The 21543-nt window shown below is 39.3% G+C and overlaps 2 protein-coding genes across 3 annotated transcripts in view; one reads left to right on the forward strand and one right to left on the reverse strand.

The window, feature by feature from the left end:
* Positions 1-391: 391 nt before the first annotated feature.
* On the reverse strand, positions 392-10879 carry SFRP4 (secreted frizzled related protein 4). The gene is made up of 6 exons (XM_028525754.2): positions 9787-10879; positions 8402-8482; positions 8241-8306; positions 6121-6319; positions 3082-3145; positions 392-1164 (listed from the first exon to the last, which is right to left on the reverse strand). The coding sequence occupies exons 1-6, from the start codon at positions 10229-10231 to the stop codon at positions 979-981; spliced, it is 1041 nt and encodes a 346-aa protein (XP_028381555.1). The 5' UTR covers positions 10232-10879; the 3' UTR covers positions 392-978.
* Positions 10880-13801: 2922 nt separating this feature from the next.
* The window catches only part of EPDR1 (ependymin related 1), a 30133-nt gene continuing 22391 nt past the window's right edge, over positions 13802-21543 (forward strand). Inside the window, exon 1 of one of the 2 annotated variants that reach the window (XM_028525763.2) lies at positions 13802-14395. In XM_028525763.2, coding sequence (XP_028381564.1) covers positions 14097-14395 — 299 coding nt within the window. In that variant the 5' untranslated portion in view covers positions 13802-14096. The remainder of the gene's footprint in view (positions 14396-21543) is intronic. The other variant, XM_028525762.2, reaches the window with a different exon arrangement.

Below are 21543 nucleotides of genomic sequence, written 5' to 3' on the forward strand. Positions count from 1 at the left end.
TCATAGCAGACTGACAACCAGAGGTTTTGGATCTTGACCCTTCCACCTTAGGCCCATGGCCTCCTTGAAAGCACCAGCAGAGAATCTTGGCCTCAGGATACCTATGATGTCCTGAGAAGTGAGACAAGTACCACACCCAGAGGTGTAAAATACTTGGGTTTGACTAGCTGGTACCTCAATCATAACAGCAGAAACTGTTTCAGTGATACTTAAAGGGTACTGATGGGAAACATCATGAATATTAATCCAAGCATCTCTACCATGGCATGGTAACCAGAAAACAAGGATCCAGACATTGTTTGCCTGCCTTTCCTTTTTATTTATTTATATCATCATTATCTTATTTTCTAGAATTTATAGCTGAAAACAGAGCAGAAAGGCTTTTTGTTTAAAAAAATCATTACAATTTTCCATATCCTACTTTTGTAGATTGTTCAGAAGTCCCCCTTCATCAAAAAATATTCTTCTACAAACAATAAACACACAAAGATCTGTTAAACATTCATTCCCCTTGCTTTCCTCCTTAGAAGCATATTTTCAATCACATTTTAAAAAATTGCTAAGATTCTAACTACAAAAATCAAAGAGGAAGAAAACATATTGTAAACAAATTAGGTCTTTTGTTTGTAATATGGCATTTATTTTACCATGCACGTACGAGGTCAAACTGAAAAAACAAAAGTGTATTTTCTGCCCATGTGGAGCTCTCATGGAGTGCGCACACAGGCTACTCCAAACACTATACACCTTTTTTTGATCAGCTTTTGTATACCTTCCATACCAAATGGCATTCCTACTGCTATGGCTTGTAGTGGCTTAAAAAGGAAAAACTGAAGCATATCATTAAGAAAAATGCTGCGGGATGTGTCTATAAAGAGTATTGTCATTAAGACAAGGGGTGTGTGGCCTTCCATAGTCTGTCTGGGCAATGCCTAGCCTCATCCTAAGAGGAAGTCTCCGTTTTATAAAGCAGATAGCTTACACTCTTTTTGGGTTTGTTCTCTTTTGGGCACTCCTAGCTTTAATGTTCTTCTTGGGGATGGCTGGCTTGGGAGCAGGTGGCTTTTCCTTTGGTTTCGGAGGATTACTACGACTGGTGCGCGCGGCTGTTCGTTTCTTGTCCTGGATTGTTCTCTGCTGTTCCCGCAGCCTTTCTTCCCACTGCTGGGAGGCATTTGTAAACATGACTGTCAAGTACATCTCACCCCTTTATGCTATTAATCTAAAATTAGAACTAACGAAGTTTTTCCACTGTTACATACGAATCATGACAAAAGTTACAATAGCTACTCTACATTGTTGAGCACTTATCATGTACCAGAGATTTTGGAAAGTGCTGAATATATGATGAAGTTTTGACGTGCACTCATTTCATTGAAACTCACAACAGCCCTTCTAGGTGTGCACCACTGTAACGACCAGGAAACAAGCACACCAAGGTTATTTGCAGAAGGTCACACGGGTGATAAATGTCAGAGGCAGAATTCAAATTCACCAGTCTGGCTCCAGAGCCCAAGGCCCTAACTCATTCAGTTTTTCCGATTGACCCACTAATGCAACATTCCTACATAGCAAACCCTTCTAAAAAGGGTTGACATGGCTAAAAGCAGAAATTTATCCAGCCTCACCAGAAATCATGGGCCTCTCCCCACACTTAGAGATTCACTTGATTCTTTCACATCTAATAGAAGACAGAAGCACCACCCACATCTGGTAATCCACTCAGTGTTAGCTATCCAGAACTGATGGGAAATTAATCACTCTGGACAGTCAAGTTTCCTTGATAGGAAAGGACTTACTATTTATAGCATAAATAAATATTATTTATTTAAATAGCTGCATACAAGGAAAAAGAAAAAGTGAGTCCACTTAAATAGACATTACTTTTTATTTAACACACATGTCCCTACTTTATTAGATTGTATCTCAATCAGCGAAGTTTGAGCACAACTGCAGGCCAAGAATTCTTCGAGGCATGAGAAAAACAATGAAATGGAAAACACTGTCCCCACCCTCCTAAGGTGTTCTAAGTAATAAACTCATTACTATACATAAGTATTTTGTGGTAATATTTTCAAAGTCTTACTGAAGTATGTTATAATGTGTGTTGCCAAAGTAAGTGGTCCAGATAGCTGATTCTTGAAAGCTTTCTTTCCCTTCAGATCCTTATGGTAGCCTTAACTTCTTCACTGATGCTTCTAATCTACTGCAGTCTTGGAAACCAGATAGCTAATTTTTCCAGAATTTTATGTCTAGTGACACTGAGGCATACTCTTGAGCAACTAATAAGTTTTTAGCTCAGATATAACAGTAGTGTTTGGTTCTTTTATTCAGAAATGCACTGTGTAGGAGAGGCTATGTTACATAACTCAGTATTAACATACAGTCTCCCATTTACCTAGTGTTTTATTCATGCAAAGAAATCATAGGCAGTGGCAATACCTTTGTGAACCTTAAAACAAATTCTCCTGAATATATCTAAACATATTTCAGAAGAGGAGATATTTAAAAAATTTCAAACAAATGAGTTTATTTCCTAGGTTCTAGTATGGCTTCACATGTCTGGGTAATAAATTGTTCTAACTCCTCTAATTGAATTACCAGTATGTTTATGATATTATCACTTAAATCATGGATAGTACAAAATACAAAATAGTTACTTTTTGTATATGATTTATTTTGATAAAAGTCTTAAAATTATTTTAAATACAGGGAGAGATTCTGCTTTGTACAGTGATAGGATGAGTTTTAGAATTAGGTATTCACACCCCTGCATGTGTAAATAAAACATATGTCTGTTTTAATCCCTCTGGACATTAATTCTGCTCAAGTACCTGACTGCTAAAACAATTAAATGTAATACAATAAAGAAACAAAAAAATTTAATCTGGAAATAACCAATAGGTCAGTATCGAATGCAACCAAATTGACTTTGAAGTTGAGAGAGATAATAAAAATTCGAAGTGAGAATAGTTATACTCATAACTACCTTTTCAAAAGAATGGAAAGAATTCCTAAATTCTACAGAATTTCTTTGCATGCATTTACATACATATTCCCAATATTGTTAATTATACTTACTATGGATCTTTTACTAAGCTGGTCTCTCCATTTTTCAACTAAACAATTTTCAAGAAGCATCATCCTGAAAAAGAGTAATTTATCTTAATAAGTGACTCCCAATTATGAAAGAAGTTTAAAATTGCGAAAATTAAAAAAAATTCTTCAATAACCTCACAATCCACCATTTATTTTTTCTTAATATATCTTTTCATTCTCCCTTATAACTATATACATATTTTATTTTTTCTCATGTAGAAGTTATTCTTTATTTTTATTTCTATTTACTGTATATCTCTATATATTATAGACCATACTGTATATTTAGATCATATTGTACATTTCTTTTTATCATTGTATTATACAGGGTGGACAAAAGTAGGTTTACATTGTTCACATGGAAAATAACATAATAATTAATAAATAATAATACAAGAATAAATTTTGTGTTTTGTGTACTCACAACTATAAACCTACTTTTGCTCCACCCTGTATGCATTCTCTGATATAATTAGAATTCAAAAATATCACTTTAATAACCAAATAATATTACAACCATGAATATCTATAATATATTCTATTTCTCCTTCTCCCTCCCTCCCTGCCTCTCTCTCCCTCTCTCTCTCTATATATATACATATACATAATTTTGAAAACAATCTAGCACTATGCATTGTGTATACATGTTTTTTGTGTATATGTGTTTTCAAAATGATTGAATGTTCATTCAATTCACTAACATTAAGACTAAGTAAAAATTAAATCTTGTTTTTGGATGGGAGAATTAAGGTGATAACATTTTTAATGTTTTATTTACTAGTTGTATTTCTTGTGGATCATGTCTCTTTAGATATATGTACACAAAGTGAAATAAAGCATTAAGTGAAGACAAATACCATATGATCTCAGTTACATGTGGAATATAATAAACAAAATAACCTAATGTACAAAATAGAAACAGAAGTGTGGATGCAAGGAACAGACTGACAGCTTTTGGAGAGGAAGGAGGGACAGACTGAAAGAAGGAAGGTGAAGGGATTAGCCAAAGAACATATTTTCATGACCCATGCTCGCTGACAACATATTGCCTGAGGGCAGGAATGGTGGGGCTGGGTGGAGGTGGGCAAAGGAACAAAAATCAGGCATGGCTGTAATAGCTTAAACAATACAATGGAATAAAAAAGTTTTATGTACACATATTTCTATGTTGCAGGCTTAATGTTTTAAATATTAACTTACATGAAATCTTTAGATAGTAAGATTACCATTCTTTTGTCATACCTGTTGTATTTTTTCAATTTTTGTCTTTCTATTTATTTATATTTTTTATTGTTGTTCAAGCACAGTTGTCTCCATTTTCCCTCCACCACTCTCTGTCTTTCTATTTTCATTTGTGATTTCAATATATATGCTAATGTGTGGTCAAATATGTGTACTAATTTTTCCCTTGTAATTTGTTTTTAAATTTATTTCCCTTGTAATTTCTGACATTACTTTTATGTTTGCAAAGTATTTTTCCATTTAGATATCATACGTTTATTTACTTAATTTTATCTTCTTTGATTATTTAAACATTTAATTTCTTTAATATATTTGAAATATATTTTAGAGTATAATGTGAAATTATTTAGCATTTTTCCAAATAAAAATATTTGCATCTTTCACTGAGTATTTTTATTTTCCATTACTTACATAATATAGGTTCTTTTTAAAATTTTATTTATTTATTTATTTATTTATTTATTTATTGTTTTTTTAATATAGGTTCTTTTATGCATAAGAATCTGTTTCAAGACTTTTGCCTCTGCTTTATTTATCTTTATGTCTACTCTTGTACCACATGGTTTTAACAAGTGTAGCATTATACCAATCTGAATGTCTTATAAAGCAGATTTCCTCTCATCCCTTTTATTTTCATAATTCTCTTTACATGCTCTTACTAGTTTATTCCTCCCAATGACCATTAGCATCATTTGTGAATACATAAATTCCAACTGTCCACAAATTTTTTTTGGGGGGGGTTTGGTCAGAATGACATTAAATTTACAAACTAATTTGGGAAATTTATTTATATTCATTCATTTGTCTAATAGAATTTAATGACTAACAACATGGTACATCTCCAGAACTGCATCTAATACGGTAGCTGATACAAATACCATGCAAGAGATAAGCTCAGAAATATTATTCAACATTCATTCATTCAGCTGCTTTACAGGGGTGAGTTATAAGAAGAATAGCTTTAAAACCAAGAACACAAGGTGCTCTATGTGGTATGAGGAGGATACCCAAGTCCTGATAGAGTACAGAACAAGAAAGTTTTCAAGTGAGGTCAATTTTCAATTTTTTTTTCCTGAGAAATAGAGTCTTGAGCTGTATCTAGAAGGAACAAACAGATAAGCATTAATGACAGGGAATCAAAGGGAAGACCTGTTATAAAAAATGAATAATTTTGCTGGAGAAGTATATTACAGCAAATATTGGGCTCACCCTGGAACCTGTGCTGAAGTGTTTGAGCTTTATGTTACAGGTAATATACTGGCATATAAAAAGATGCCAAGAAAAGAAATGTGGGGAGACATACTTTCCATTAGAGATATGAGTACATATGTTTGTGAGCATGTGTGTGTAATACTGTAGCAAAAATTGTAAACTAAGTGTATATAACAAAAAAAGTGTGGAACTGTAGTCTCAAATGGCCATCTTTACTTGATCTGTAAGTTATTAAAGAGACCTTAAAAATTCAGTATTTACCACAGTAAGATTGACTTGAATGATTTGAAATTAATTGGTTTTACTCTGTTTATCTTCCTATATATTTTTTAAATCATTTAATAAATTCTGAAATTCATTTTTAAAGATTTTATTCAAAAAGTCATATGCTTTTTCTTAATTCTATGAAGAATTAATTAATATTTAAAACATATGTTATCTCAACAATGGCATCTATTGAAATAGCTTTTTAAAAAGCAGGTGCCATTTTTTTTAACCATGGCTACTAAATAGGGCTCATATTTTTGTAAGCTGTGTTGCAGTTTTTTCTATCCGCCCTGTGCCTACCGTGAGCGCCACTCATAACACATGATGAGAACATCTTGATGGGGCAGGATGTGAGGACACTGGCAAGAGGAATTCGTAATGAGTGGGACTTGAGTTCGAGGGATGGGTGATGAGGACTTGAAGATCTCTTTCACATCCACCACTGTTGTTACTTCATTACAGCCACTCCTCTGTACAGCCTTTATTTTGGCATGGATGACTGAAATTTAAAAATCAGTATAAGTGTTGTTGAAGCCTTTGGAGAAAAATAGGGATAGTATATTCATGCCAACTCCTGAGCCTCTCTAAAATAATCAGTTCTGTAATTATGGTCATGTCCAAGTTGCCCAAATGCAGAGAAAAAGCCCACAATCCCATGCTAAATATAAGGCCTCACATGTTGTCAACATTGTCTTGAAAGTTCTGAATCATGCTGCAAGACACACAAGTAAATTGACAAGCAGGCTTATTTGGGTCAGTGACCACTCATTGGGCAATAGATAGGCTTTGATTAGAGAATTCCATGGGTTCTTCTGAGTTCTAAAATTCCATAGTCCTAAAGTTAGGTGTTCTTTTTTTTTTGTCAAAAAACATGTCAGGAAATTTAGTTACATAAGACTATCAATAAAAATTTCACAGAGATAAATATTTGTTTATAATCTGCTTTGTTATATTTGAAGTGAGAATCATATATTCTCAGAATCAGAAGCCAACTTAGAGTTTGTGTGGTTCAATTACCCATCTGAGGCTTGAACTTCCTCTGTTCCAGCGTAAGTCATTAGTGTCAAAACATTTTAGATTGGAAGGAGTCTCTGAAGATCACTGTTCTCAATCTTTAAATTTCCCATACTGTCAAAGCGAGGTTTGTGGTGAGTAGAGGTAGAACTGTTATTACAGATGGCTGTTTATGTTACTGTGTCTGATCAAGCTTTAAATTCTGGTTCTTTTGGTCCCTTGCTCTTACTGTGTGCCATGGAGTTCTAATCAGACTAGTATGGATCTATCTCAGATTCCATCCTTGGAAGATAGTTGATGAAGAAGCCAAAGGATTTAAACAGAAATGGTTTCATCATCAAAGTAGTTATGAGGCCATGACGCCCCAGAGAACACCATGAGAGTAAAACTCAGATGAACGGATTGAATAGATCAGATTAAGACAATATGAGTATATCTACATAGAAAGGGTTTTAAACAACAGCAAAAAGCTAAATAGAAAAGAAAGTATTTTTTGGTTGAATTACCTACATTAGTTATGATGATTCTCAAGTCTGACAACCTAAAAAAAAGGTTATTTTTTCAGACCTTAATAATGCCATATTTTTCTTACTTTCATGTGTGTTTATAGTATAAAGATTCTTATGATATAAAATATCACTCCAAATATGGAAACAAAGTTAGTGAGTAAAATGAACATTTTTTCCCAAAACAGTTTTGTTATTTCAGAAAAATTATTTAATAAATTCAAAGAACCATAAAATAGTCCAAATGGATATTTTAAAATAGGAACATATTTTTAATTAAATTTACTTTTAAATAATGATAGTAAAATTAAATTTACTTAAACACTCAAAATAGAATGATTGACTTATTCTTCAAAGAAAATGCTGACTAGTTTTGTGTTTTTTCAAATAAAAGAGAAGAGGGTATTTAAGCTATGTCAATAATTGTAGTCATAAGCTCTTGAGATTAACATATTTCTACAGCTTTTTTAAGATGTCAAATATTCATAGCTATTTATAAGTAAAAAGATACAGGGGCAGATCTTAATTACTCAGTATCTGGGCCTAAGATAACCAAACCCATGGATCACTAGCCCATCCTTCCTGTAGCAACAAGATCTTATGAAAAGAACAAGTGGGGTATGCTATCCTGGCTGAGCAGGACCTCTCACCCAGACAAGTAAGACCATGATGTCAAACTTGCAATCTGAGCCACATCACCACTCTCATCTGAATAATTTACTTTTGTATTTACTTGATTTACCCAGAAAAGCAAGAAATTTTACAGTTGTTATTATGCCATGTGAAACCCTCACAGTTAACTAGAAAAATCACCAAACCTCTTGTTTTACTTAATGACCAGCAGATCTGGCTTTGGAATGTGCCAAGTCCTAAAGAGAATGGTCTCATTAGGTGACTTACCATAACTGTAGTTTTTGCTCAGATATGTAGCCAGAGTTGGCTTCACTTTTCTGCACTTGCACCGGTCTAAAGAAGACAAGAAAGAAACAAAATGTTGAAAAAGGATTAGGAGAAACCAGTCTGGGAAGAAGGAAACTGAGCATTGAGGACAAAGAACTCACCTGGACTTAGGTGTTTACAGTCAATGTCAAGAGGCCTTTCTTGTACCATCATTTCTGGTGTAATATCTATCCACTTAGCATCTGAAACACACACAGGGTCACATGGATGTGGTCAGTGATTTGGTCTGTTCACCCAGCTGGAATAAGGAACCATCCAGAGACATAAACTAATACAGAGTCACACACACAAAAATTTGATTGTCAACTACTTCTTTGATATACACGGCCCTGGGCTTAAGAAAGACTTTCAGGTGAGACTGCCTATCTAGCACAAATTAATGTGAACGCACATCCACTTAACCTTCCTGATACATGCAGCCAACCTGGACAAATTATGTCATTCTTTTTCAAATCCATTTAAAATGTTGATCTTATGCGTTGACAGCCTACACTAATCAAAATAACTAGAGTGTTTCCCAGTCCTCATCTTCCATTTTGCAATGCAGAAACAGTCCACAGGCATGTAATCCAGCACAAGCACATTCCTTTATCATTCATATAATTTAAGCAAGGAATATTTTTTTTCTAAAACTGAATTAGAGAGGAGTTTCAATCTTTCCCTTCACTTTACTTCTCTTTCTTCATATTTTGGGCAATGCTGTGAGGTCCATGTAACTTGAGAAACTACACCATAATCTTTTTAAATGTGCAGCAATCTGGGTCAGGTATAAAAGAATGCAAAAATATTCTTAGGTTTTACTTCAACAAATGGATTTAAGCCTGCTCCTTCTTCCTAGGGGGAAAGAAAAACCAACCCCCCCCAAAAAAACAATAACAAAAAACCAGCAAAATGACCAAAAAGAAAAGAAGGAAGTGGAAGATGAGATCCAGTTAACTAAGATGCCACAGATGTTGGCTCCTGGTCAAAGACCATGAAACAGACATCACAATTTTCCAGGGCGACTACATTTACCAGCTGCAGTGCTGGTGGGGAGTGATGGCTAGAAATACTTTTTCAAAAAGAGCTTTCAAGGGCTAACATTAAGTGGAGAATCCTGGTGGGGTTGCTTTAAAGATCTTAAAGATTAAATGATACATGTAAAGTGCTTAACGCTGACTCAGATCCACCATAAGACCTATATACCTGTTTACTACTGCTACAATTACTATCCTGTTATTAATGTAAGTGAAACTGTCCCCAATGACTCCTTTTGTAAGCAAAATCCCCCTTCCCTTTATGGGACATGTTCTTCCTATCGAGAAGTCAGACTCTTCCAAAAGTAGTCACCAGCCCTTCCCAACTCCTCCAAACCCTCCGAAGTGGGATAAGGGAAGGGGGCTGACAGACCAAAGGCAGGTAGCTGTAGGTGTGGCGTAATGGTTCTCACGTGGCAGCGAAAGCCAAGGGTGGTTCCTCACCCCCTCAGTCCTTCCCCAGGCCTCACCCTCCGGCAGGTCAGTGACGATGGCCTCCGGTGAGATACACACTCCGCGGTCGTAGACTGGCAGGTCATCGCAGGCTAGGCTCTCGGGCCAGCTGTGGTTATATATCTTCATGAGGGGCTCGCAGTCGTCGCGCGCTCGCTGGCACACCGACTTACACGGCTTGATGGGGTCGTGCAGGAACTCCAACGTGCAGATAGGAGCATACATGGCGCAGAGGAAGAAGCGCAGCACAGCGCTGCAGTTCACATCCACCAGCTCCTCGTACTGCTCGATGGCCAGGATCGCGTTCTCCTGCGTGCTGTGGTGCAGGTGGTTGGGCATCCGCGTGATGTTCCAGGGCATGTGGCGGCACATGGGGATGCGCACCGCCTCGCAGGGAGCACCACGCACGCCCAGGGACAGGCGCAGCCACAGGCATAAAGCGGCCAGAATGGAGAGAAGCATTGCACTGTCCTCCTGCGCTGCGACCTCGACAGGCGGAAAGGTCCCTTCTCTTCTCTCCCTCCTTTTAATATTTCTCTCTCCCCTCTCCGAGGAGGTAGTCCTTTAGGGCACAGGGCTCCCCAAAATCCTGTAGGCAGCGACGCGAAGCTGCTGGGGCTTAAGGGAGAAGTCCACTGTCTGGAGCACAGTGCACCAGCAATGCCAGCCCTCAGCCTCCGGGGCTTGAACCCGGCTGGGCAGCTCCAGCCCCGGACCCGGCAGCTCCAAATGCAACCAGTCACGGCCATTGCGGGACCCTATTTATCCTGATACCTCCCCTGACGTGGGCTCCTAACGCTCCCTTGGCAGTTGCAGGCGCGGCAAGGGCTCCCCCCTTTACCCCCTCCACCGCTCCACCCCCGTGCTCTCTTTACAGAAGTGGTGACATCATCTCCTCTGGGCCGCAACCCTGGGACTCTGGCATTCCCCCGAAGTCCCACCTTTTTGGTCTGGCCAGTCCCTTCTCCTCGTACCAAGTAAAAGCCTTTGGCACCGGATCCAAAAGGGTGTAAGAGAGCACTTCAAGAGAGGAAAAGACGCTCTTTCGAGTCAAAGCTGAACTTTGCATCTTATGCAAGTACACAGTTGGAGGATACTGGGAACTTCTGCTGACCTTTAATTCTCAAAGATACATGTTTCCTCCAGTAGGGGGCATGAGAAACGCTGTGTAGTGAGATTGTGTGGGATGAGAGAGTGTGGTAGTAATTGCTGGAAGAGGATGGACATGTTACGTAAACACCCCCCCCCCCCCCCGGGTGTTATATGGAGTTTGTTTTGTTGTTATTGTAGTGGCTAATAGACGTTAGTTTGGGCTAAGGTTTTTCCAGAATGGCATTTGGTCTATTCCTGCTCCAGGAACAGAACTCCCTGAAGGTGCAATAGCATCTTTTAGTTTGAGAAATACCTTCCATCTACCAACGTTTCCCCTATCTTCTTTTAACTCTCTGTTCCTCTCTCCAACGTAAATGAAACCCAGGAGAAAACAAAGAAAAGTCTGGATACCACAGCCTTGCATGACAAGAGATTCCAACCCAGCAACCTAGAATCTTGATTTTTAATGTGCTTGGAAACTGTTATTTAAATTGAGTAAGAAGCTATGTACCATAGAAAATAATTATGCATGTTTTGTTTTTTATTTTATCTTATTTTTATTAAGAAGAGGTGGTAAAACCACTGCTGGCTCAGTTATCCACAGAAAAGGGCAGCATTATTGTTGCAAGGATACGTGGATCTTTGGGCAGTAAGATTGCTGGTATATGTTATTTTCTTAGGGCATTAGAATATGACAAACGTCTTCTCTGAATGTTAATATTTAATGACATAGTTTCATTGGAAATCTGAACTTAAGGCAGACTGGCTTTTCTCTCCAAAACTTAGAACCACCAAGTTAGTTTAGTTTTGACTCCAGTCAGAACTGAGGACTAAACAGCCCAAGGAATAAAAAGCACAACTGGCATTTATTGAGCATTTACAATGGGCTAAGCATGGTTTCAAGTGCCTTAAATAAATGATCTTATTGTGGGGGGAGGGAGGTGGAAGGGCATGAATTAAGCATGTAAGTTTAAAGGGTAAATGAGACAAATGTATTTCAGGATTCACTTCAGGGGTCCAGTTTTATTTAGAGGAATCCCCAGCCAGTCCAGAGAGGTATTTCAGTTTTCTATAAGACAGATACTAAGCTTCCAAAATGCCAAGCCAAGCTAGCAAGATAGCAAGCAAAGGGGAGTGCCCAATGAGATTTCCAGTATTTCCTGCAGTAAAGTACAATCAGACTAAATCCCCGGCTTAGTGAAAAATATTTTCAACCTAAGTTCTTATGAGGGAAGAAAATATAGTTTTGAGAAAGAGCTGAACTGCCTGCCATTTTCCTGTGAGCTGGTTGAGGAGGGACAACTTGGACAGGGCTAATACATATGCAGCCAGTTTGAAGCTGCTGCATTTGTTTAACTATGCAAGTACCAATTCACATTTCAGGTGCTTCCTTGATGTTCTCCATGGCATGTCTTTTACGAAAAGGTGAGAAGTTAAGAGTTCTTATCCATAAAGCTTTTCACTCATCTCATCATGTCAGTTGGTAGTCTGTTGGTAGTGTTTTAGGCCAGGGAGAGGAGGAGCAGTGAGGGATTCATCAAGGAGATTCTGTCAACCCACTTCCCTTTTCATGTCCTGCTTTAGCACCCAATCCATTAGTTCATACTTGACACTGATTTGTCGAAAGCTTGTATAACTCAGTTGGTCATTAGCTTCTCTTTGGTGATTTGCCAACTGTTTCCTTGGGGGACAAAGTCACCCTGGGTGGATTGCCACTGTTCTACTCTTTGGCTTCACTGATAGCCTAGATGCCAATGGTTTCCCATCCAGACCCCTACCCCTGCTTATTCAACTGTCTGGAAGTGCTTATTCAACTGTTTCTGGGCTGTTTCCACCTATACATCCCATAATCATCTCAAAATCAACCAATTCTAAACTGCTTTTATCTTGTATAGCTCAAGACTATTAGAATTCCAGTGGCCTGAAACCAGAACTCTCTCTGAGTCTAAATCCTTCATAGTTCACTCTGTTCCACTCTCTGCATTCTGGTGACCACCACCTTACTTCTGACAGTATCTCTTGTCTGGATTGTGACAGCATCTTCTTCCCTCTTCTTCCCTCCTTTTGCCTTGCCCTGCCTATTCTCCACAGTGGCACCTGAGTGAGCTCCCTAAGGCATGTATACCTGCTGATGCCTCTCCCTAGCTTTGAATTTATCCATGGCTCCTACCACCCTCATAATTAATGCTAAATCTTTAGAATGGCTTTCAAGGCCCTGAGTGATCTGGCTCCTTGTTGCCCTCTGCCTCATAATTGAACCTCAACATTACACTCATTTTCTTTTGTCCCCATGTCTTTCATCTGGAAATATTCTCTCCCACTTTCACCTGCCTCACTCCTCCTCATCCTTGAGATGCAGATCAATGTAAAACATGCTATAAACTTGGAAAGCAAGGGTCTTTTTTAAAAGTTGCTTCTTTTTTTCTCGATTCCACATTACAGATCCTAACATTACATAGACATAAACCATAAACTCAATTAACTTTGTTCTTGAAGATGCCAAACTCCCAGACCCACACATATCTAGGCTTGAGGTATTGTCAGGTGATGCATGAGGGCAGCAGTGTCACTGAAAGTGTGTCGTGGAGGCAATGCCCCTGAGTCCTCAGGCTAGGAGCAAGGGCCTATCTTGTAGTCCCCTAGGCTCTATGCTGAGAGCAAGAATTGGGGTGTGTTTACGAGTGATTGGTGTCATTTCTTCAGCAAGGAACCTTTCTTTACATTTTTAATTTTGTGGAAGAAGATAGCAATTTTAGCAAAAAAGGAAGGCATGTGGCACATAATAACAAGTGCAGCTGCACTGCTTTCCTGACCTTGACTTTGTTCCGCACTGTGTGGGTTACCTGCTGATCCCTTAAATTATTGGAAAAACCTATCCCTTCTCACCATCCCCTCCCCCTACGTGGATGCCCTTCAGGATGCTAGTGGCACCACTGCCACTGCATTTCCTGTTGGCAGCAGAGAGCAGAAAGCCGAAGCTTCAGTGGGCAGCAGCCCGGGCAGAAATAGCTCCTGCGTGCTTCACCAAAGCCTTCACAGGCCCCTGGACCAGGCTCCTGGCCTCACGCATCCTGTTTCCAACAGCTGTAGGGGCAGGCTGTCACCGGAATAGACAGCAAATTGGCCGAGACAGCATTTGAGCACAGCGCGGGAGAAACACGCGCAGCCGCCCTCTGCATAGCCGCCCCTTGGGCTCCAACTGGCCTTCAGGAGTTGGCCGACGTGGTGGACCCCGATGCCAGAGCGCACTCCCCTCCGTGGGGCAAGGGGGCCCCTGGGCGCCTGGCTGCTGGGTGGCCTCTGGGTTTGGGTGCTGGGTGGCCTCTGCGGGCTAGGGGCAGCAGCGATGCGAGCCGGAACCTTGGGGTCTCCGGGAACGCCGCGCCCTTGCCAGGCGCCGCAGCAGTGGGAGGGGCGCCAGGTGTTGTACCAGCAGAGCAGCGGGCGCAACAGCCGCGCCCTGCTCTCCTACGATGGGCTCAACCAGCGCGTGCGGGTGCTGGACGAGAGGAAGGCACTGATTCCCTGCAAGAGGTACACGGGGAGCGGGAGCTGGAGCGGGGTGGGGGGAGGCGCGGGCGGCCGGTGGGGTAAGGCTTGTGGGGGCTGCTCTGAGGCTCTCGATTTCCAGCGATTTGCGGGGCCTTCCTCCTACCAAAGAGGAACTTCGCCAGGAGGATCATTCCGAGGTGGTGCTGTTGGGAGGTGGGTGGAGGGGCTGACCAACCGAGGGCAGCCTGCCCTCAGGCACTAAACGAGACCTAGTGGGGCGGTGGCTGGTGAAAAAGGAGCCCAGCAGGAGCTGGATCACACTGCCCGAGCCCCGGTGCCCAGGCTTGAGGTTCTTGGAGCCTCGTTCAGCCTAGGTAGGGTATGTCTTCTGCACTGCCACATTTCTTCCAGGAACAATCTGCGAGAGCACATATTTTTAAAGAATTAGCCTTTACATATTAAAGGATATGACAACACTACAAAAAGTATGGGGAATCGACCAAAGAAAACAGCACCCACAAATTCATCACCCTGTTACAGCTATTAAAATTTTGGTCTACCCCCTTAAATTTTTTCAAAGAAAATTTTACATACTTGGATCAAAAACATGTATTATCTATATCTTTTTTTATATAACATAATGTCTTATGTGTCATTTGCCATTTTATTAGTTGGCTTCCTATCTATTTTTAATGGCAGCACAATATTCCATCAAAGGGCTATACTTTGTGTATATATTTTTAACCACTGGTCTATAATTCACCTTTCCATATCTATTGTGATAAAGGACATCCCCTTCCTGAGACCTGTCTTACTTCTGACCCCTATAAGCCCTGGTTTCTATTTTGGGATCGCCACCTGTCAGTTTTCCAGTCTTCCCATTTCTCTGTGTGCTCCTCTCAGGTTATATTAATTTTTCTGTGTGGCATCTGCCTTATCAGAAGGAGGAGCCATGAGATTGTCCATGGTCTAAAGCCCCAGTGGGGAGTAACATATGCAGCAAATCTTGATATCAAATTCATCTAAAAGCTTTTGTTGAGTATTAGGCAACTGGGAGAAAATGTAGGATGCTTTCAAAGCAGTACTTTCAAGAGTACAAAATAATACATTATAAAATGTAAAGCACGAGTGCTGAGGAGGCCTGGCACAGCCGAGTCATCTTGGGGTCCGGGACTATTTATGAGGCCTTTCAAGAACACGAATGTTTTTTGTTAGATCTCTAAGGACTCAGTAATAGTAATAGTAACAACCAAAATTTGAACATGTTGTATACCAAGCATGGTGCTGAGGACTTTCCACATATTATGTAATTTGGTTTAAAGCTCACAAGAACTTGACAGTATAAGATTTATGACCCTTATTTTACAGAGAATCTGAGGTCTAGGAAGATGAAACAACTTTCTTAAGATCACAGAGCTGGGACTTGAAGAGGCAGGGTAGATTTTTACACCTATCATATACCAACTTTTTGTTTGTGTTCATTCATTCATTCTACATGCACTTGTGTGTGGGGGGGCATTGTTTATAAACAGAGTGGGTCCTGGGCTTCAGGGATGTCATAGTCTGGGGCTGGAGTCACATGAATAAACAATTTTCATAGAGTGAGATGAGGGTTGAGCTGAGGGATGAGTGAGATGAGGCATGTGATGAGATGCCTCAGATGGGTACCTAACCCAGGCTTCCTGCAGAAGGTGAAACATGAGTGAGCCCCAAAGCTCCAGTATAAGCTGACCAGAGGAGGTGTGCAGGGAAGAATGGTTCGGGGAAATATGAGTGTATTCCAGGCTTGGCTTGTGTGTTATCCTGGAGCAGACATTGCTGAGACTATTCCAAAAACTGTAGGCCTATCACTGTTAGAACTGAAGCACAGAGTATGACAAGTGGTTGGGGCTCCACTTAAAGGATTTCTAAACAGTGAAATGCTGTGATTGGATAATATAATCACTAGATGCATGGTTGAGAATGAAGGAGAGTAGGAATGGAAAGAAGAACATGCCCAGAAGACTTTTGTAGAGGTCCAGGTGAAAGACAGGCAATGGCAATGGTGATAGTGAAAAGTGGACACACTAAAGAAGTGTTGAAGAGGTTTATTGAAGGACATAATGTGCAAATGATTCAACAGTGTGTGGCTGAGGTGGTGACATGCAGGGAAGCATCATTTGATTTCTGAAGATAACCATATGATGCAATGTAATAGATGGTGATGGTGACACTGTTCACTGAGATAGGGTTTGGCTTTCTGAACTTCTGGTTAAAGGTTGATTGGTACTCTTTATGTGCATTGATGTGAAGGCTGGTAGAGTAGTGGTGTATTGATGAATAGTCATGCTGAAGATAGACTGGATGGACCAAAACACACTGATGAAGTAGAGGAGTGCAGCCAGGAGAAGGATAGAGCTCATCCTCCAGAGGTAGTATTTTCAGAATTTAGGAGAGTAAGGTTTAGAGTCAGACAGATCTGGTTCTGAATCCAGGTTTCTTATGTGGGTCTCTGGATAAATTACTAAAACTTCCAGAGCTTTATGTTTCTCATTTACAAAGTAGGAATATCAATAATGCCTGATTTGATTGTTGTAGGGATTAAATGGGTTCAAGTGTGTAAAGTACACAGTGCAGTGTCTGACACATAGAGGTTGTTCAGCAATGGCTGTAGTTGTCCCTGTCACCACCATCATCATCACCACCCTTATGAATTTACCATGGCCCAGAGACTCACTGCCAGCCCTGTGGGCTCAGAAACCTAATCTCTCAGAGTACTCAAGGGCTCTTCCTTTGGGAGCTGAGTCAAGTAAGCAAGCCCAAATGCTAAACTGTATATTTCAATGAGTGCAGTAGCTGGTATGGGGCCAGAATTCTCAAATCTGCAAGACTAGGTTATTTGTTCCCTGTAGGCAGAACTGTATGGGAGCCAAATTATAATCAGGAGATTGTGAGCAAATAGCTGGAACAGATTCACTGAATCTAACATTTGCCTGCTCTAGACTAGGCTGTATGCTAAATATGGAGCTTTCCATCATGAATGACACAGGCCCGCTCAGAGAAATCTGGCTAAGATAAAATGATGCACTCATTTTCACCACAGAGATGCTGTCTCCCTGGCTCATTGCTGGTCGAGATTCCTTCGACTCGGCACAGAGCCTTGGTGGAATCTATGCAGGTCTGCTTTAGCAGCTCTTCTTCTATAGCTCCATGGTTGGCCTATATGGTCTTTAGATGTACATATTGTATCTTTAGTGGGGCCACACTAAACCTTGCTGGCCTAAAAGCTTTTTTGTCCCATGTGGTATTATCTTATTTCCCTGACCTGGTCCATCAATTGATTTCACACTTTAACATTCAGAAGACAATTTTATTCCCCCTCTTTCCAATTTCTTGGCAAGGTTCTGTCTCATGGCCCAAAATCAGATGTAGAAAAGAATGTTTAAAGCATAAATGCATTTTAAAACTCCCTAAATGTAGATTGGTTGAAACAAACTCAGAAATTTTTTCAGGTATTAGCAGTCTGGTCAAGAAACCAGATGTTATTTGAAGAAAATATGGGGGGTTGTCTCTTCATATTTATTCATAAGTTGAGAAGTTTTAGAATTGGATCAACTTCTTAAGATTTTTATTTTGTGTTCAGATAGTTATGGAAAATCCTATGACAGTTACTGTGGAATGACTAGGATTTTCCGGGCTCTCTTTACCCAGAGAAGATGGAAAAGATTAAACAACTTTATAAGCGTCAGATAAGGCAAACCTTAGCAGAGAATGGGAAATGTTAGTAATTAATACTGTTTTGTTTTCTGGTTCCATCTTTCTTTCCTGATCTCTTGACTAAACTCATAAGTATTATATTTGAAGACAAGGAAAAGCAAGAAGATTTATTTTCATAATCAGTCAACACACTGAACTTCTTTGAATAAGCAATGTAGATATTGAATGAATTTGTTAGGCTATCAATAATTTATTGCTTCCACTTCAAAATAGTGCCTTGGGGTGTGTTGTTGCAATTAACAAAGCCACTTATGTAGAATGAGCAGAGAGGTATTAAGATAATATATATTGATAAGTCAAGGATAAATTTTACAAGACTATTCAACAACTGATTCTAAAATGAGCAGAGAACCTGAAGGAGTAGACATGTCTCCAAAGAGAACATAGAGATAGCCAATAGGCATATGGAAAGATGCTCAGTGTTACTAATCATCAGAGAAATGCAAATTAAAATGACAATAAGGTATTACCTCACACGTGTCAGAATGGCTATCATCAATAAATCAAGAAACAACAAGTGTTGGAGAGGATGTGGAGAAAAGGGAACACTTGTGCCCTGTTGGTGGGAATGCAGACCAGTACAGCCACTGTGGAAAACAGTAAGGTGATTCCTCAAAACATTAAAAATAGAACTACTATGTGACCCAGCAATCCCACTTCTGGATATTTATCTGAAGAAATTCAAAACACTAATTTGAGAAGATATATGCATCCCTACCTTCATTGCAGCATTATTTATAATAGCCACTATATGGAAGCAACCTAAGTGTCCAATGATAGATAATTAGAGAAAGAAGAAGTGGTACATATATACCATGGATTTTACTCAGCCAAAGAAGAAGGAGTGAAATAAAAAAGAGTGAAAAAAGAGTGAAATCTTACCATTTGCAACAACATGAATGGGCCTAAAGGGTGTTATACTAAGTGAAATAAGTCAAACAGAGGGAGATAAATGCCATATAATGTACTTGTCAGATCTAAAAATAAAATAGATGATCAAACTAAACAGAAACAAACTCATAGTTGCAGAGAACATTCTGATGGTTGCTATATAGGAGGAGGTTGAGGGCTGGATGACAAAGGTGAAGGGATTAAGAATTACAAATTGGCAGTTACAAAATAGTCATGGGAATGTAAAGTACAACACAGGAAATATAGTCAATTATATTGTAATGACTATGTATGGTGTCAGATATAAGTGTGAGATTTATCAGGAGGATTACTTTGTAAATTATATAAATGTCTAATCACCATACTGTACACCTGAAACTAATATAATATTGAATGTCAATCATAATTGAAAAAGTAAAAAAAAAAAACAACCAAACAACCAATCATACCTATCTGGGAATTTTTTTTTTCCTGGTAAATGATGAAAAGAAAAATATGTCCTTTTTTTTTTTAATTTTTTTTTTTAAGATTTTATTTATTTATTTTTAGGGAGGGAAGGAAGGGGGGGGAGAGAGAGAGAGAGAGGGAGAAACAGAGAGAGAGAGAGACATCAATGTGCGGTTGCTGGGGGTTATGGCCTGCAACCCAGGAATGTACCCTGGCTGGGAATCGAAAAATATGTCTTAAATGTATTGGCAACTGTTTTTTTTTCTTTTTTAAAAAGATTTTATTTATTTATTTTTAGAGAGGGAAGGGAGGGAGAAAGAGAGAGAGAGAGAGAGAAACATCAATGTGCGGTTACTGGGGGCCATGGCCTGCAACCCAGGCATGTGTCCTGACTGGGAATTGAACGTGCTACACTTTGGTTCACAGCCTGCGCTCAATCCACTGAGCTACACCAGCCAGGGATAACTGTTTTTTGTTGTTTTTTTTTTTTTTTCAAATTCTGATCAGTCCATAACTGCATTAATTTTTCCAGAATATTTTACATCTTGGAGAACAAAGTATCACTTTCATCTTTTTTTTTTTTTTTTCAGCAAATCACCTCGTATAGTGGAGAGAGGATGGGCATCCATTTAGATAGTCATGGGCTACCAAATGTGGCTTCTTATCTTGGCTTCACAACAAGGTCCTTAAATTCTCAGAACAGCAGTGTTTTCTATCTTTTGATTTGATTTAATGATACCTATAATGGTGATACTAAATATTTAGGTCTTCTTTCATAAGTTGGGTTCAGATAAGATTAAATGATAGCATGAAAGCTATCATTTTATTACATCAGGCTAATTCTTGTTTATACAATGATGTGATGAATTTGACATATATTCTGAAATTTTTCTCGACTTGTCTCTTCATGTAGTTAAATTCAGTTCTTTTTCTTCCTTCTCCTTTTCACCTAAGCTTGTGTTTAGAGGTACAGAAAAGATACTTTGGACCCAAACTCAGAAAGCTTTCCTGTCTGAGGAGCTCCTTGTATACTCTAAAGGACTGAATGGGACTGCTCATGGAAGTGTTCCTTCAGGTATCTACTGAGGAAAATCAGTTCAAAGGCATGCTCTCACACTGGCTAACTTCAGGGATCATATGTGTTTAAAAATCAAATGAATCATTTTTCTCTAAATATATAATTTTATTTTGAAACTATCTTGTACTTATAGAAAAGTTGCAATTATAGTCCATAGTTACCATTTTTCACCCGAACTATTTGAATGAGTTGTCAACTTGATATCTCAATAACTCCCAATTACCTCAGTGTACATTTATTGTTGTTAAAGACAATTTTCCTGCATAACTGCAACACAAGCATAAAAATCAGGAAGTTAATCTATGATGAGGCCTGTCCAGAAAAATTCCAGCCATTGTTAATATAATGAGAATGGTTTGCGTGATATTGATGTAACCTGGCAGCCAAGGAGAGTGGACTGGAATGCACTTGTGTAAACAATTATGACTTCACTGTACTAGTCTGTGGAGGTGGTAGATGTTGTTGAGTGAGCATGAGTACTGTGTAGACATCACATCCAAAATGACTGAGTAGAGCAACAAATCTGCATCAAATTTTGCATTAAGCCTGAACATTCCTCCCCAGGAGCTAGCTATTCAGATGACTCAGAAAGCCAGAGCCGTGGGCGACTGGTGATTAGCAGCTTCATCACAAAAATGGGCCCATTTATGCTGCATATATCATGCAGAGCTTTTTGGTGAAACATTGAATCACCCAGGTGACTCAGTCTCCCTTTGGCCCTGATTTGGTGCCCTGAGACTTCTGGCTTTTCCCTAAAATCACCTTTGAAAAGGGAGAGATTTCAGATTATTGATGAGGTTCAGGAAAATACAACAGGGCAGCTGATGGCGATGGGAGAACTGTGTGAGGTCCCAAGGTGCCTAATTTTGAAGGGAACTGAGGTGTCATTGTCCTGTGTACTATGTTTCTTGTATCTTGTATCTTCTTCAGTAAGTGCTTCTATTTTTCATATTACATGGATGGATACCTTCTGGACAGATCTTGTATATTCATTTCTACCATTTGCAATTAAAGTCTC

Source organism: Phyllostomus discolor, chromosome 10, assembly GCF_004126475.2.
Source record: "Phyllostomus discolor isolate MPI-MPIP mPhyDis1 chromosome 10, mPhyDis1.pri.v3, whole genome shotgun sequence".
Lineage (NCBI taxonomy): Eukaryota > Metazoa > Chordata > Mammalia > Chiroptera > Phyllostomidae > Phyllostomus > Phyllostomus discolor.